The 15753-nt window shown below is 38.7% G+C and overlaps 2 protein-coding genes and 1 non-coding gene across 3 annotated transcripts; 2 read left to right on the top strand and 1 right to left on the bottom strand.

Moving 5' to 3' along the window:
• Nucleotides 1–2721: 2721 nt before the first annotated feature.
• LOC137744299 (uncharacterized) lies at nucleotides 2722–3219 on the bottom strand. Its single transcript, XM_068484144.1, has one exon. The coding sequence runs from the start codon at nucleotides 3217–3219 to the stop codon at nucleotides 2722–2724; it is 498 nt and encodes a 165-aa protein (XP_068340245.1).
• A 2571-nt stretch (nucleotides 3220–5790) lies between these two features.
• Nucleotides 5791–5861, top strand: TRNAG-GCC (transfer RNA glycine (anticodon GCC)). Its single transcript has one exon. It is a non-coding gene; the product is annotated as a tRNA-Gly (tRNA).
• A 2928-nt stretch (nucleotides 5862–8789) lies between these two features.
• Nucleotides 8790–12105, top strand: LOC137745876 (probable proteasome inhibitor). Its single transcript, XM_068485910.1, has 8 exons — nucleotides 8790–9062; nucleotides 9162–9333; nucleotides 9433–9585; nucleotides 9792–9884; nucleotides 10846–10923; nucleotides 11025–11053; nucleotides 11146–11293; nucleotides 11865–12105. The coding sequence occupies exons 1-8, from the start codon at nucleotides 8888–8890 to the stop codon at nucleotides 11935–11937; spliced, it is 921 nt and encodes a 306-aa protein (XP_068342011.1). The 5' UTR covers nucleotides 8790–8887; the 3' UTR covers nucleotides 11938–12105.
• The last annotated feature ends 3648 nt before the right edge of the window (nucleotides 12106–15753 follow it).

Genomic DNA, 15753 nt, shown 5'->3' with positions numbered 1-15753 from the left:
ATCAAAATTTGAGCCAATGGGATTAGTACAACTTCAGAAATTCTGGTGCAAACAAGGATTGATTGTCTTTTCGTTTTGCTGATTTCATTATTATTGGATTAAACTAATTCATGCACGTCAATTTCCTTCCTAGATCTCCAGAATTTGCGGGAGAGAGGGAGGAGAGAGAACTTTGGGTGGGTGAAAGAGGTTGGCGTTGAAGCGATCGATGGCGCAAGGGGCTAAGGAGTGAGTGGGGGCCTCGTGGTTGCCTGTGTAGACGAGACAGTCGAGGGAGGGGTTTTCGTCAAGTGACGGCACTGCCTGACGAGAAATGGTACCTTTTATTTTTTAAATTACACAAACACCGTTGTTAATGGGTGTTAATCGGTTCGGTGGGTAAATCCAAAAGGACCCGTGTTGGAGCGAGATTTCTCCCAAGCAGAAATGCCTTCACAGATTCGTTGACCGCAATTCGCTGAATCCTTCTTTAGAGATGCTCCCGAATGGTCTTCTTTTGTAGCTTGCCCAGGTGGTACCGGCAAGAGATACTTCGACGTTCAAGTCAGTCGATTGATTTTCTCTTCTTTGGATTTTCTCGGGTTCTAATTACGTACCTTGTTCTTTGGCTCCTCTCCCCATTTATAGGATTGCATGCTTGAGGATCAAGCACCACGACCAATCCTCCTTTCCCACTTCTTTAGTGGTCATCCGTCATATGACTGCATGCTTTGGGAACAAGTGCCACGACCTGTCGTCCTCTCCCACTTCTCCTCCGTAGTGGGGTAGTTATCTAAGTACGTTCCCTTGCGTTCGTATATTTCTTGTGGGCTTTTTACCTTGCACAACACTTTCCCCTTAGATGATTGGTAGTGGCCCATGAGTCGAAACCAGATTTTATCCTCCCACAGTGCCCCCTTTTTCCCTTTTTTACGCATGTGAAATAGGGGAAAACTGAGTTTTTCGATCTCATGGGGCCTTGAAACTACACTCTTTAAGCCAAGCTAAACTTGAAACACTTTTTACTAAGGCCAAATTTGTGGAATTTACTTTTTCTAAGAATAAATTTACTGAAGGTAAATTTACCGAAGCCTTCGTTTCGTTATGAATGAGGGTTGACATCTTCCCACTATGATTTTCGAACGAGGATTTACGAACGAGGACTTACAAAACTAACACATTACGAAAGAGGACTGACATCTTACGAACTAACAAAATTTAATTGAGTAGGTTGTTTGATAGGCTATACATATATGTACCTAAGCCTTCGTTTCGTTACGAATAAGATCTTCCCACTATGATTTTCGAACGAGGATTTACGAGCGAGGACTGACACGTTGACATGATTTACGAACGAGAACTTACGAACGAGGACTGACACGTTACGAAAGTGGACTGACATCTTACGAACTGATGAAATTTAATTGAGTAGGTTGTATGACAGACTATACATATATGTACCTAAGCCTTTGTTTCGTTACGAATAAGATCTTCCCAATATGATTTTCGAACGAGGATTTACGAGCGAGGACTGACACGTTGACATGATTTACAAACAAGAACTTACGAACAAGGACTGACACGTTACGAAAGTGGACTGGCACCTATATCGTATTTATTATATAGATCTCTATCCTATCTTGTCTACACACGTACATACACTTTTACCTGATTTACACACACACACACACACACACACACACACATATACATACATATATATATATATATATATATATATATATATATTTTTTTTTCCATGTATGTTTCCTGCTCACACATATAATCCACAATGCTAGGCTGCACACCTAGTCAGCACATCTAATTTGCACACCTATATATACATATATCAATACACACACACCGACACACTTCCTTCTCTCACTCGCTCTCTTTATAAATATATTTATAAAAAGAAAGTTTAGTCGGTACCACCAGCAGCCATGCATTAGAGAGACCCCAAATTTGTCTTCATAAGTGCTTTTGTTTTTTTTTTTTTACCTATTCGATCTCAAATCTTCGATCTTGGGTTTTCTTTTCCCACTTGATCTTAGACTTCCGATCTTGGTTGGGTCTCTGCCCATCCGATCTTGGGTTTTCTTTTCCCACCACTCGATCTTAGATTCTCGATCTTGATTGGGTCTCTGCCCATCCGATCTTGGGTTTTCTTTTCCCACTCGATCTTTGATTTCCGATCTTGATTGGGTCTCTGCCCATTTGATCTTGGGTTTTCTTTCCCCACTCGATCTTATGTTTTCGATCTTGATTCGATCGTCATCCCTTGGTTTAAGATTTGAATGAAATGAAACTTTATTTGTCAAACAATAGGGAGATGTCAACAGACATCCAAGGATACACCCTTCGACTTGCAAGGAAGACAAAAAGGGATTTACCCTTCAACATTGCTGGAAACAAAAATTTTAATACGGAAAACATAAACACAAAAAGCTAAATGTGGTACTTTCTCAAATGAATTGCGTTCTATGAGCGCGACACATACTGACATGTTTCAACGTGCCTGAGTTTATAAGCTCATTTTCCGAAGGCTTCGGTCACCTCGTATGGTCATTCCCATATGCGTCCAAGCTTCCCTGCATTCAAATCTTGTGTTTTCCATGACCTTTCTCAATACCCATTCTCATACCCTGAATCTTTTCAACTTGAACCGCTTGTTGAAGTAAGCAGCAACTTGGTTCTGGTAGTTCGCAAGTCATAGTGCGGCGATTTCTCTTTGTTCCTCGACTAAGTCGTGGGTTTCAAGGTAGGCACAGTAGTGCCTGCTGGAGATGCAACAATAGTGGCTGTGGCCTGCTTTGATTGGATAAGTTTCTCTTCCTCTAGTCTGATGATTCCATCAGCCCGAGCCATTACCTCCCTCATGTCTAATGGTGGAATTTCGATTAATGACCTACGCATCTTTGTTCTGGGCAACACCCCTTCTCGGAACGTCAAAGACACAGTGTGAGAATCACATTCTTCTAGGGTGGACATCTCTTCCGTGAACCTAGTCACATAGCTTTTGACGCTTTTGCCAACATTTTGTTTGGTGCTGAACAAGATCGTAACATCTTTTCTTGGCCTCCGATTGCAAACATATTGAGATATGAATGCCTCACATAGCTCCGTAAAACTTCCGATAGACCTCGGTTTCAGTTGTCTAAACCAAGTTAAAGATGATGCCAAAAGACTTGAGGGGGACAACTTGCACAGAAGGGCCTGATCGTCTCCTTCAAGCGCCATCTGCTGTTGGAAGTGGTAAATATGCTCAACGGGATCAATCGTGCCTTCAAACAACCTGAACTTTGGTTGGGTGAACTTGGCGGACTTTTTAGCTTTCAGGATGTCCTCCTTGAATGGTATTTGCGGATCCCTCTGGCCGCTTCTAAAGCAAGTTCCGCCAGGGTCTGTAACTTGTATCCCTTCACAATCTTCTCAATTTGTTCTTGCAAATCAACGTCTTTTACTTTTTTCGATCATTTTCCCTTGTGATCCTTTTCACCATGATTTTTCGTCACCTTAACACGGTTGTTGGATGGCGCGCTACTAGAGCTGCCCTCCTCATCTTCTTCTTCTGCACGCTGTCTCTTGGTGTCGGCCACATTTTCCACTGCGTTTCTTGCTTCAGCCTTCTTCAATGCTTCATCGGCTGTCTTTTTTGTTTCTCACAATTCCTTCGTTAGCCTTCTAAATTGTTCCAAGGCGAGACTGGGTTCAGTATTTTGGGAATAAGACCTCGCATGCACCGATCGAGTCCCTACATCTCCGGAGGGATTCAGAACTTCTTGTGCGGATCCAATCATGTTTGTAGCTTGATTTTGTTTCTCTTCCCACAGATAGCGCCAACTGTTGGAGCGAGATTTCTCACAAGAAGAAATGCCCCCACATATTCGTTGATAGCAATCCTCACGTTCGCCCGAATCCTTCGCCTCGCCCGAATCCTTCGCTAGAGATGCCCCCGAATGATCTTCTTCTTTAGCTTGCCCGGGTGGTGCCTGCAAGAGATACTCCGACGCTCAAGTCAGTCGATTGATTTTCTCTTCTCTGGATTTTCTCGGGTTCTGATTATGTACCTTGTTCTTTGGCTCCTCTCCCTATTAATAGGATTGCATGCTTGAGGATCAAGCACCACGACCAATCCTCCTTTCCCACTTCTTTAGTGGTCATCCGTCATATGACTGCATGCTTTGGGAACAAGTGCCATGACCTGTCACCCTCTCCTACTTCTCCTCCGTAATGGGGTAGTTATCTAAGCACGTTCCCTTGCGTTTGTATATTTCTTGTGGGCTTTTTACCTTGCACAACACTTTCCCCTTGGATGACTGGTAGTGGCCCATGAGTTGAAACCATATTTTATCATCCCACAACCCGTTACTTAACGAGTTATTAACAGATTCTTTCGTTAAAAACCCAACATATTAAGCATTCACCCGAATGCTAATTTTAATGGATGGGTTGAGTTCGACTTAACGAGTTAGGTTTAAAATGATAGGTCTAGCTAACACCCGTTGATGAACTAATATTCCTTAGAAAGAAGAGATGATGTAGCTAAAGGCACTCGGAAACAATTAAAGTAATGCCAAATAGAATACTTTCGGTATCATCCACCATCTCATGATGTTCAGTTTGGTTGAGCTGGACATGAAAGGAAGGTGGATTGGAGGAAATGCTACAAGGATTAGTTATCAAAACTCAAAAGTAATAGGATGTGTATGGAAAAGAAAAGAGGAATTACATAAGGAGTTTGGATCAATTTAAAACTAAATGATTACTTCTAATAAGCATCAATAATCATCGTTGTTTCAAAAAATTAAAGATGAGTAATGAGTATGATCGTTCACAAGAAAAACTCATGTCATTAATTTTTTGTGAATGGTAGTCATGGAAGACGAACCACCCGAAACTTCCATGCTCATTTCAATTTTTATAACCCGTATAATTAATAATGAGTTATTCAATATCTTTTATTTTGATGGAATTGATCAAATTTTTTTCATCTATTCAAAGAAAAATATAGGAGATTCATTTAGGACCTTTTTTTTTTTTTTTTTTTAAATTTTAAATTTTAGTTAGTTTTTATTGGCTTGCCATTATACCTTTGTTTATGAAAAAGCTAATATTTGGCAGTTGGAGTAACTACTATTTTTTTTCTTAAAAAAAAAAAAAAAAAAACAAAGAAAAAAGAAAAAACAAAGAAACAAAAAAACCTGTTTGACATTTGGATTAACTACATTTTACGCTTTTCAAGTTTAGGGTATATTTAAAATAGATCAATAAGTTTTAATTTTCTCAAATAATATAGAGTCATTGTTTGAAATCATATCAAGTTACGTTTTCACTATTTGATCATATTCATTAAATTGATAACATCGCAAATGTGGAACCCGTTTCTAGCGTAAATGGAAGCCACATTTACACCATTATTACCAAATTGTGCAAATGGTTGTTGTTTTCTAGCATATGAAGTATCTAGTTATTAATGAAGAAGAATATATTTGTTAATTATTTTTAAGAGAATTGTTTTTGGCATTCCTAAAATCTCATTTTGCTTTCCAAAATTTCTATAATTAGAAATAAAAATACACTTACGAGAAATGTCGAGTGAGATTTTTGAAGTGCTAATAATAGTTTCCTATTTTTAGAGGGAGAAAAATAATTCAATTGTTACATTAATTTACGTAAAACTCTCAAAAGTCAAAATTGTTCACATGGTTGTCAAGTCATCAATTTGGCAAAGGATCCAAAGGTCAAATAGCTAGAAGGCATAAACTGATGCCATGTCAAAATAATAAATCCTAGCCTTCATAACAAGAAGCACCAGTGGTCTAGTGGTAGAATAGTACCCTGCCACGGTACAGACCCGGGTTCGATTCCCGGCTGGTGCACTTCTCTTTTCAACCTTTTTCTAGAGCCATTTTATTTTTTTGGCACTTTTCGTACTGTGAATTCTGATCGAACAAAAGTTACAGCCAGTTTCAGCAACCAATTGAATCTGCCTGGCTGGAGAGTTGAAGCCTGGAGGCACGTGTGTTCGTGACAGCGAGGAGCCTTTGCGCACGTGCAAACTACATCCAATCTCTTTGCCCTACTAGGGTTTGCCTATCACCATTCGCCAGTCGATGAGCTGGCTTAGTATCTCCAGCTAAACAATTCATCATCTTATAAAATGAAAGCAAGCAACCCTAATCCAATCACTCACCCTCCATGCACAGACAGTGACTGACATTAATTTGACAAAAACCTTGTAATATCCATATGGGACACCGCTGCGGTCTCAAGTTGTTGCGGTCTCAAGTTGTCCAAAACATGTCTTGTTTCCTGCTGCACGATGACGATCGCACCTTCCTAATCTAATTTTTATCACTAAACAAGTACTTGATTTCATAAAAAATGAAATAAAATATTGCATGAGAAGTTGCGAAGAAACAGAGAGTGGGTTCTTAAAATATCATGAAACCCTCCGCTGTGTATCTGATTCCCCCAAACACTACTACGTACAATGCAGGTGTGTAGATTCCATGCCGCTGCTATTGTTCTTCACCAACTCTATCGAAGGGGCTCTTATATACAAGCAAATCAAGATATACGATCGATGTACATATTTAACGGACATGCATACAACCATGATCATGAAAATGCATACAACCAAGATCGATGTACATATTTATTTGGTTCATTTTGGGGTTATAAGTTTACTAATTAAAATGGTCATATACATGCTTATTTGATATAGTCCAATCCAAAATGAGTCGTCAAACAACCCCAATGTAATTCAACGTGTCCGCGCGAAATAAGATATATTGAAGAAATTAGAGAATGGTGTCATCTAGTAAGTTGCTAGCTAGCTAGACCTACTGCTAAGGGAATGGTCACTGATCACCATGTATATGAGCTTTTTCCATCCCAAGCAATGGATATGATTGATCTGAAAAACACCGACCAAAATTTTTCAACTTCTGACCATCTTCCGTTCTTTAGAAATAGATCTTTGGAACTAGAGCTACCCTTTGTTTATTTTTGATCGGACATTAACTTATATTCAAATTAATTTCATGTACAACTTGACAAATAAATATTTTACAGATCTTGTTCCCTTGATTCAAATATTAGTTGTATTTCTAATATTCTAATGTTTGCACGTGTAATCTTCTTGCATTTCTCCTTCTCACAGGCAACGCCATTAATCAAGTACAGGGATGAATAAATTATACCTAGAATCCAACAATTCGAACTTTCCATCAAATTAACCACACAATTATAGGATCTGCATGCACTCTTCTCACATGAAAACCCCTATATATGTTGCCCTCAAAGAATCGATCTGATCATCCTCCTCCTTCCCTCCAAACACAAGTATCCAACACCTGATTTCAAAAGTTTTCTCCTCTCAATTGTAATCCTTTATTTTGTCGATCGATAAAATTCATCGTTTTCTCGATCGAAAAAAAAAACCCCATTTCCAAAAATGGCTCAATATCAGTTGCTTCTCCTTTTCTTGATCTTGGGAGCTGCTTATGTGAGTGTAACAATGGCCGATGAAATGGCTCATCAAAACCTAGAGCAGTCTACTTTAGCTTCACTCTCAGGCAATCCAGCTCCATGTCCCTCTCCATCTATAACTAGGAAGTCGGGAAAGCACAACCCTAGTAAGATCAACCCTAAGTCTTCTGATGCGCCAGCTTTAAGCCCAAGAAGTGCACCATCTCCGACGACTACGAGTGAAACACCAGAGACCGTAGAGAGCGTGAGCATTCTTGAGCAGGAGATCCACATCAAAAAGCACCACCACTCAATGGACAAGTCGGTTGCCGGAGGCGGTGTGATCCTCGGAGGGCTTGCCACAACCTTCTTAGTCGCAGTTTTCTGTTACATTAGAGCCACTGCAAGACATAAAGGTTCGGTGACTAGTACTACTGGTTCTAGTCCCTAGTTCTGTCGTATGGATGTAAATGGGTGTGTCAAATTCGAGGTTATGTTACTGTAAAGAAAATAATACGAAGTAGAAATATGATATTGAAGCCATGTTAATTATCTGTGCCTTGAACATTGCAACTAGTGTTGGTAGATATTGGACGACCACATAATTTGATCACGAATTCATTTGATATTTCACATCAATTAGGCAAGAATAATGTTGTTTAGACATACAAAAATAATCTCGTAGCTAACATGCTTTCTAATATAGATGAATCCCAAGTACGATGGTGTGATCACCGCAATTAAAGAGTGTCAATTATGAGATCAATTTTTGTATCCTTTTTAAGGTAAAAGCCAGATTTAATTCAAAAGCACTAAGAGGCAGAGAGTTACAATGGAGGAAGGTTTTTCGCAAAACAAGAAGTCACCCATTACATATGGTGGTTTCTCGAACCAACAACAATCAAGATCAGACCGAAAACCAAAACAGATGAGGCACTACACAACACCGTTGGATTAGCGTATCATATGGGGCGATTAAACCCCAGTGATCGATTGCAATAGGGCGTCCGAATCTTCCATGATATTTCCAACATGTCACACATTGGTAGACTAGAAATGCAAAACCACAATAATCTTCGCGATTAATGACTTTTATACACTTTTTTATCTTCTCACATACCTTTTTTTTTTTTTTTTTTTTTATATTATCAGCTGGAACAAATCAAGTGAAATCAACGATCAAGATTAAACACGACGGTATAAAAAACTAAAAAGATAGTGTCAAAATTACTTCCTTGTGAATTCTACCGACCGTTTGAATTATACTGGGCCGCTACCGACTCCATTGGGCCCAAAGCTATAGTCACTGAACCGCGAACACTCTCACCTGTTCTCTCTTCTTTTGTCTTTCCAGTTTCCCAAAGCCTTTCCTCCCGCGCAAGAAACATCAAACAGAAAAACCCACGGATCGATCGCACTGATTCACACAGCCATGGCGAACGACAAGTCGGTGATGGCCGTGATCAGAGCCGCGAGGCCGACCTTCCGCAACAACGATGACAAGGTCGCCTTCGCCGTTCACGCCTCCTTCCTCGCCGCCGGCTACGTTCTCACCGCCGTCGGTCCCCCCGCCTTCTCCGATTCCGCTCTCTCCTCGTCTTCTACGGGTACCCACATGCTTAATTTGGATAAATGTTTAATTTTTCTTAGAATTTTGATAATTTCTCTCAAAAATTTTCTGGGTTTTTGTTAATTTGGGGTTGCAGATGAAGTGGGCATGGAGGAGTGGAACGAGCTCGACGGCGAGTACGCATTTGTCTATATAAACCCAGAAAAGGGCTCGAAGAAGGTGCTTGTTAAATGCCTTGTAATGAACGGCAAGTTACTTGTGGATGCTCTGGCTGATGGGAGTTCTCGGCCCGTCCATCTCGAAATCGAGTAAGTTTCTGCTGCAATTATTTTGTATTTTTACAAAATTGGGTTCTTATAATTGTTGCTTGTTAATGGGGTTTCGGTGGTTTTCGAAGCGAATTTCAGCGTTGGTGAATATGTTGAGGAGGATGGGGGGAGCAATTACTCCACACAGTTCAAGAATTTGGAGAATTTGGTGAAGAATTTGGATACTGAAGTTCTGTCAAAATTATATGGGTCTGCATCTTCCACATCCGGTTCTTCAAGTAACCTTGAAAGGTAACTGGGTAGTGTCTTGCATTCGCTTCGGTTCTGCTGAAATTTTTGTTTTTAATCTGAGTTTTACATGCACTTTTTTATGTTGAATTGTATTAGGACTGTGCTAAAGTAGTCACCGTTATAGTTATGCAAATTTATGGGTATGAAGGTTAAGAATCAGTGAATGTTCTTATTATACTTTGCCTTTTTGTTATGGAACTTTGCAGTTCAGAAAGGAGTGAGAGATCAACAACTGAGCCTGTTTCTGGACCTTCAGGCTTTTACACTGGACCTTCAGGCCCTTACACTGATCCTTCAGGGTATCTATCTCTCGCTCTCTCAGCATTTATGCATTTTTATGTCTCTCTGCGTGTGATTCTAGGTAGTCCATATGTTTGTTAAGTTTTGCTAGCTTATGCTTTGGGTTTTAAAGAAAGTTTGTTTGATAAATCTTACGTGCTTTTTTTCCCAAGATCATTAGATTATATGTTTGTTGTGGTATTGTGAGGGGACATTGATTCAATCCCTAACAAAATGGAGCAGACAGTAGATGTCTGTACATTACAAAGTTAATTTCACATATGATCCAGTCCTCCCTCTTGGGAATTCGTCCGTTGACGAGTGGTTTCATATTTCAATCGCCTTGTGGAGCAGTGTAACTGCCTTTACCATTTGGATCTGGCCATGGGACAGACATTTAACCAATTTCCAATTTAGAGGGTCCATATATGAGATTTGTTTCAGTATGTTTAATCAAGTCAAGTTGGGATAAGTGGCTGCTTTCCTGTTTATTGCATCCTATACTATTTTCGTTATCTAATTTCGAAGATTATTCTTACTTCTTAGTTTCCCCATCAATTTGTAAGGAAATAACTAGGAGTCTAGGAGGTTCAAATTATCCTTTTCTAGCTTTAAAATAAAAATAAATAAAAACTTTCTTTCTTGAATTAATATTAGTAAAATGACATCCCTTTCTACCTTGTGAGAGGAACCTAAATGTTTTAATTTTTTGCGGAAGTTTTTCATTCAGATTAATTAGAGGTTAGTTGTTAAGAGAGTTTGGGAATTGCATTGATAATGTTAGGAAGAAAATAGACAGTTGTCGCAATGTCTTTTTTGTTGTGATCGGAGTGAGTTAGCGGCGTCGTGTTCAAAATTTTCATTTGTACCCTTAAAAACTCAGTGGCTGGTTTTCTTCCCCTTTACAAATTAGCTCATATATTGCATGGATAAGTTTTCAAAGTATGCAGTTTACTCTATGCTTTCTGGCTTGCTTTGCAGAATTATATATCCTCCTGTCATGCCTTATGGTGGCAGTGATCTTTTGCCTGGGCCTGGTGCTGGAATCTACCCTTCAAGGTACTGTATTTCAACAAGGCATCATATTGGTGGTCATTGCAGTTTAAACCGTGTTTTACTGTTCCATATTTGACAACATGTTTGTTATGTCAATCTTTCAGGGGTGGTGACAGTGGAGGCATGCTTCTTGGTTTGTATAATACTTATTTACTCGAATTGTGCTGATAATAATCACTTTACTTTTTTATTGGGAGTCACAGTTCATTCATTTTGTGCAAATAGGACCCCGTGACCCTCGTTGGTTTGGTGGCGTTGGAGAGCCTGGGTTTGGCTTTGATCCCTCTAGGCCAGAAGGTGTTCCACCAGGTGCCCGTTTTGATCCCTATGGGCCCCCGGGTGTTCCTGGTTTTGAGCCTAATCGATTTGCAAGGTATGTGGAATAGTAAATTTTCACCAATTCTTGGTTGTTGTATGATCCATCTGATTCTGTAAGACGGCTTACAGCCATCATTATGGTTCAGTGGCTTGAATTTGAGGGTTGATGATAGTTTTTGTTCGGTTTTGGTTGGTAAAGTTGGTCATTGTTCTGATTATGTGCTGGAAGGGTAGTGTAGAGTCAGTTATTTGTACTCTTCTCTCTTTTACTAAAATCTGATTTCCCCAGTGGTAGGAAAATGGAATCGAAATTAGTTTCTTGCCTGGTTTCCACCTGATAGAGCTGTCATTATTTTTAGTTTAGCGCCTTTTTATTCCCCTCAAAACATGCCAAAAATTATAGGTTTAATGAGCCTTTTTTCGACTCGAGGCCTTTGATCCTAATTAATCCATCAGGGTGGTATCGATTGAGATTATTACCTGTGGGTTCACCGTTACTTTCCAAATGAATATACAATGGTTTACGGTGTTTGTGAGCTAACAAATAATGAATGATGGATGCAAAGTTTTCAGATCAAAGTACCTTCATCTGGAATATAGTATTGTATGATTTCTATTTCTTGCAGGAATCCACGGAGGCGGGGAGGTGGCACTCATCCAGATCTGGAGCATTTCGGGCGCGGCTCAGATTTCATTTAGCATGTGCAAGACATGTAGTTTGTCATCAAATAAGAAACTTGAGGACTACAAGGAGCTGACAGAGGATCACTTTTTTGTTCTTGCTTTCTTGTTTGGCTTGCAAGTTGCTGTGTAAACTTTGACATTGTAAAGGAGATGTTTTCATAAGAGTATCAGATATGCTGTTTATTTGAGATCCCGAACGTCCTTTCGGTCAGCAATTTGTTCGTGCTATTCGGTTTTGCGTAGGTGACGGACTTTTGACTGTCTAGAAGCGGTTTAAGCCCTTCCAAAACGATCTCGGTGTTGTTCATTATCCTTTCCTTCAATTTCCTAAGAAAAATTGACCACAAATATCATATGCCCCGCCTCTTACGTGAAGGCTGATACCCTGCAGAGGTAATCTGTTTCTAGCTCCCTTGAAAACATGTCTCTATCCTTTGAAGAAAATGGATGAAGAAATTAGATTTTCCTAGAGAATTCAAGTCACAAAAAGGTAGTCTTCACTCGTCTCAACGACCATCATAGGATCACAAGAATCCGATACGTTGATCGACTCATGTTTTGAAAGGACTATCTGCACCCTTCTAGATGTCACTTGGTTGGATCAATAGCACGATGCCATGTGATTTAATGTAACGTATCGACTCATGTTTTGAAATGACTTATCTGCACTCTTCTAGATGTCACTTGGCAACTTGGATCAATAGCACGATGCCATGTGATTTAATGTTTTCACATGAAATTGCATTGTCATGACGGCATTTAAAATGGTGTAAGTAAGTCTTTCTCCAAGTTGTAGAGGCGATGAGCAAAGATTTTCTCTTGCAACCTAGAGTAGTGTGCTCCGGCTATGCAGTCGAGTTCCGATCTTCATTCCTGTAATTCAGATAACTGTAAAATATCGTTTGTATTAAAAAATAAATATTAACCTAGTGACATCATCTATTCAATAAAAATTAGACACATGTTTAAAAAGTATATCACCGATTCAATAAACTTTTGACGCGTAATATTTTGGTTACAACTTACCAGAGAGTTTCTCTCCATTATTAGAGTCGGCCACAATATGAACCGCCACTTGAAAATCCAGAAGTGAGAAGGAAGCTTCCATGCTATTCCATGTCAAATTCCAAAACCTGCAAAGACGTAAGACTCCGGGCAACGTGTGAAACATTTCCCAGCATTTTCTCTAAAAGCACACTTATTCTACATTGATTAAGACATTTTAAATAAATAAATAAATAATCCATCACTGTTCCTTTTATATATATATCGTTTCTAGTTCGAGTTAAAATATATACTTCGGAACCCACTACCTTTACTAATTCCTGGACCTTCTGCAGCTGCAAAAGCACAGATTTTGCTGGGGGAAAAAGCACAGATATGAGCCTCCCAAAGTATTCTCTTCTTCCTTTCTTGTTGCTTCTAGTTGTTCTTTTTCCATCTAGGAAATCTTCAGGTGCTGAAGGAAGGCCACTCTCCCTCTCGCCACAACAAGGTAAAAAGTTCAAGCAACATACTACGTCTTACATGTAACCCCAAACTGAGAGAGAAACTCGTCACGTTGCGGTATTTCAAACCATCATGCAGTGTCACGCATGCAATCCACGCATGTTTGGTTTGAAATACCGCTACCGGGGCATCACATGTACAGTCTCTGATTTTGGATATAATTGAATTGACTTAGTTAGATGTGTTGTGTGAACAAATTGCAGGATATGCGAAGGTTTTTGGAACACTCGGAATAGTTTGCGAGTGTTGTGATGGAGCTGGAGGTGAATGCACAAGTACGTGGAATGGATCTTGCACTAAGCTGAAATGTCATCCTTGGAAACAGCATTAACAGTCCAAGAGATATTTTGTTTTCATTGGCTTTCTCTTCTTCTCTATACTTTGTAAAATATCCCATATACTACTGGAATTAGAGGTTTTTCCTCCCCTTTAAGCTGGATAATGTAAACCGTTAATTTATACCTGATGGAGTTCTATGATTCTCTGTTTGATTGCCGGTCTAAAGCTAATGATTCTGAACTAATAATTGCCTAATCGGAAGATATTTGATGCTGGTTACATAAAACTTTATGTATTGACCTAATTATGTTACTAGTTGATTTTCTTAAGGCGATTGGTAGATTAGTTGGTTAACAACATTTAGTTTTACGGTTAAAGTTCTCAGTTCAATTTTTTCCCTCCCAAATATCCATCGTGTAAAAAAGACAAAAAGGAAAAAACCTGCAAACATCTACTCAGAGAACCAATCCAAGGTGCTGAGGTTTTCAAAGTGTGTGTGTTTAAGGGGAGATATTAGGTGGAAGTTGAGATTAGGAACGTGGCTGAAGTTTCTTCACAGGTGGATTTTGCTGCTGCTCCAATAATTGACTTCTAGAGACCCCTTCATCGTATATAGGTTTCCATGTGCCAATTCCACAGAAGCAGTTAACACTCACATGAGAGCTTTCGAAAGTAGAACATATTATACGTACTAGCCTCTTGAGTTTGTGGCAATTTGCTCTTTTACATCTTCTTCTTTATTTATAATTTTTTGTTTATTAAAAAAATTAAAGAAATAAAAGAAGAAAACACCCACTAAGCTTTTGTTTTGCTAGTTTGGAATTTTATTAAAATTAATTGCTCTATTTAAAAATCTTAACTGGGGGAGAGACAATTGGCATTTGCATAGTCCACACTGCAATTTATAGTATTTTGAATGTTTCACCATTTTGGGGTACTCTTTTTATATATACTAGCATATGGGCACACACAAAATGCGTGAGAAAAATTTTTATTTTTGTTTTTGAAATAGAAGGAGAGAGGAAGAGAGTGACAAAGAATGTGGGAGTGGAAAGTTTTTTTTTTTTTTTTTAATTAATTATATGTAGGTGAGGTTTTGGAAAAAAAAAATAACAGCAAAATTTGGGTGTGTGATATTACATTTTTGTCTCATATTTCTTATTCATGTTCTGTTTTAATTAGGGGGTTAAACTTGTAATTTCATAAGATTTTGGTTGACAATGAGTGTTTTATTAATTAGTAGATATACACACACTAGCCTCTTCACATGCATTCATGTGCGTGCGAGAGGCTTTTTTAATTACGGACTGTATGTGCACCTAAAAATGTCTTGAGTTAGTTGTTTTTCATTTTAATTGCCAAAATATGTTTTTAATATATTGTGCAAGGAATATATTTTTCTTTATCATCCACGTCCTAATAAAAAAACAAAAATTGATCTCTTATGGAGGGAGAGCAGCAAAATATGATGTTTGTGATGTTCTGTAGTTGGGGGATGATTTACACGAAATGTAGTATATAAAAAAGTCTTGCTTCATTTCAACTAATTACATGATTCCTAATAGGTAACAACTTTAATAATAATACCATTTCAATATACATTTTCACTGATCAATTAACTATTTTTGATTGATTTTTAGTTTTCTAACTATCGCTTGTAGATCTGGAAAAAAAAAAAAAAACTATTGTTGTAGATTTGCAATGAAAATTTGAATGGGAAGAAATTACAATGATTTGGAGGTGAATTTGCTCAAGCAAGACAACAATAAAAAACCCCTGAACGACTGCCACATGTGCGAAAACTTCGCACACCACCATACAAAACTATCACGGAATGATAGATATAACATATCTGTATTAGCAACTGCAAAGGGTCATCGCCAAAGAGCGAGGCCACATAAAGTCATCGTGTGAGCAAGACCATATAAAGTCATCTAGATGAGACCACATAACACATCGCTTAATGCAAAAACAATATCCAACCAACATTGCGGCGTGGCCACAACACTCGCTAGGTGAGACCAAAACTAAACTAAGATGAAC

The sequence above is a fragment of the Pyrus communis genome, chromosome 9 (assembly GCF_963583255.1).
Source record: "Pyrus communis chromosome 9, drPyrComm1.1, whole genome shotgun sequence".
Classification (NCBI taxonomy): Eukaryota; Viridiplantae; Streptophyta; class Magnoliopsida; order Rosales; family Rosaceae; genus Pyrus; species Pyrus communis.
Note: the sequence above shows the minus strand (reverse complement) of the source record. Positions and strands in the feature narration are given on the sequence as shown.

Coding starts and splice junctions, on each gene's coding strand:
- LOC137744299 (XM_068484144.1), bottom strand. CDS start 3,219: ATGGCGCTTGAAGGAGACGATCAGGCCCTTCTGTGCAAGTTGTCCCCC.
- LOC137745876 (XM_068485910.1), top strand. CDS start 8,888: ATGGCGAACGACAAGTCGGTGATGGCCGTGATCAGAGCCGCGAGGCCG. Junction 9,885..10,845: donor CCTTACACTGATCCTTCAGG/GTATCTATCTCT, acceptor CTTGCTTTGCAG/AATTATATATCCTCCTGTCA. Junction 11,054..11,145: donor CAGTGGAGGCATGCTTCTTG/GTTTGTATAATA, acceptor TTGTGCAAATAG/GACCCCGTGACCCTCGTTGG.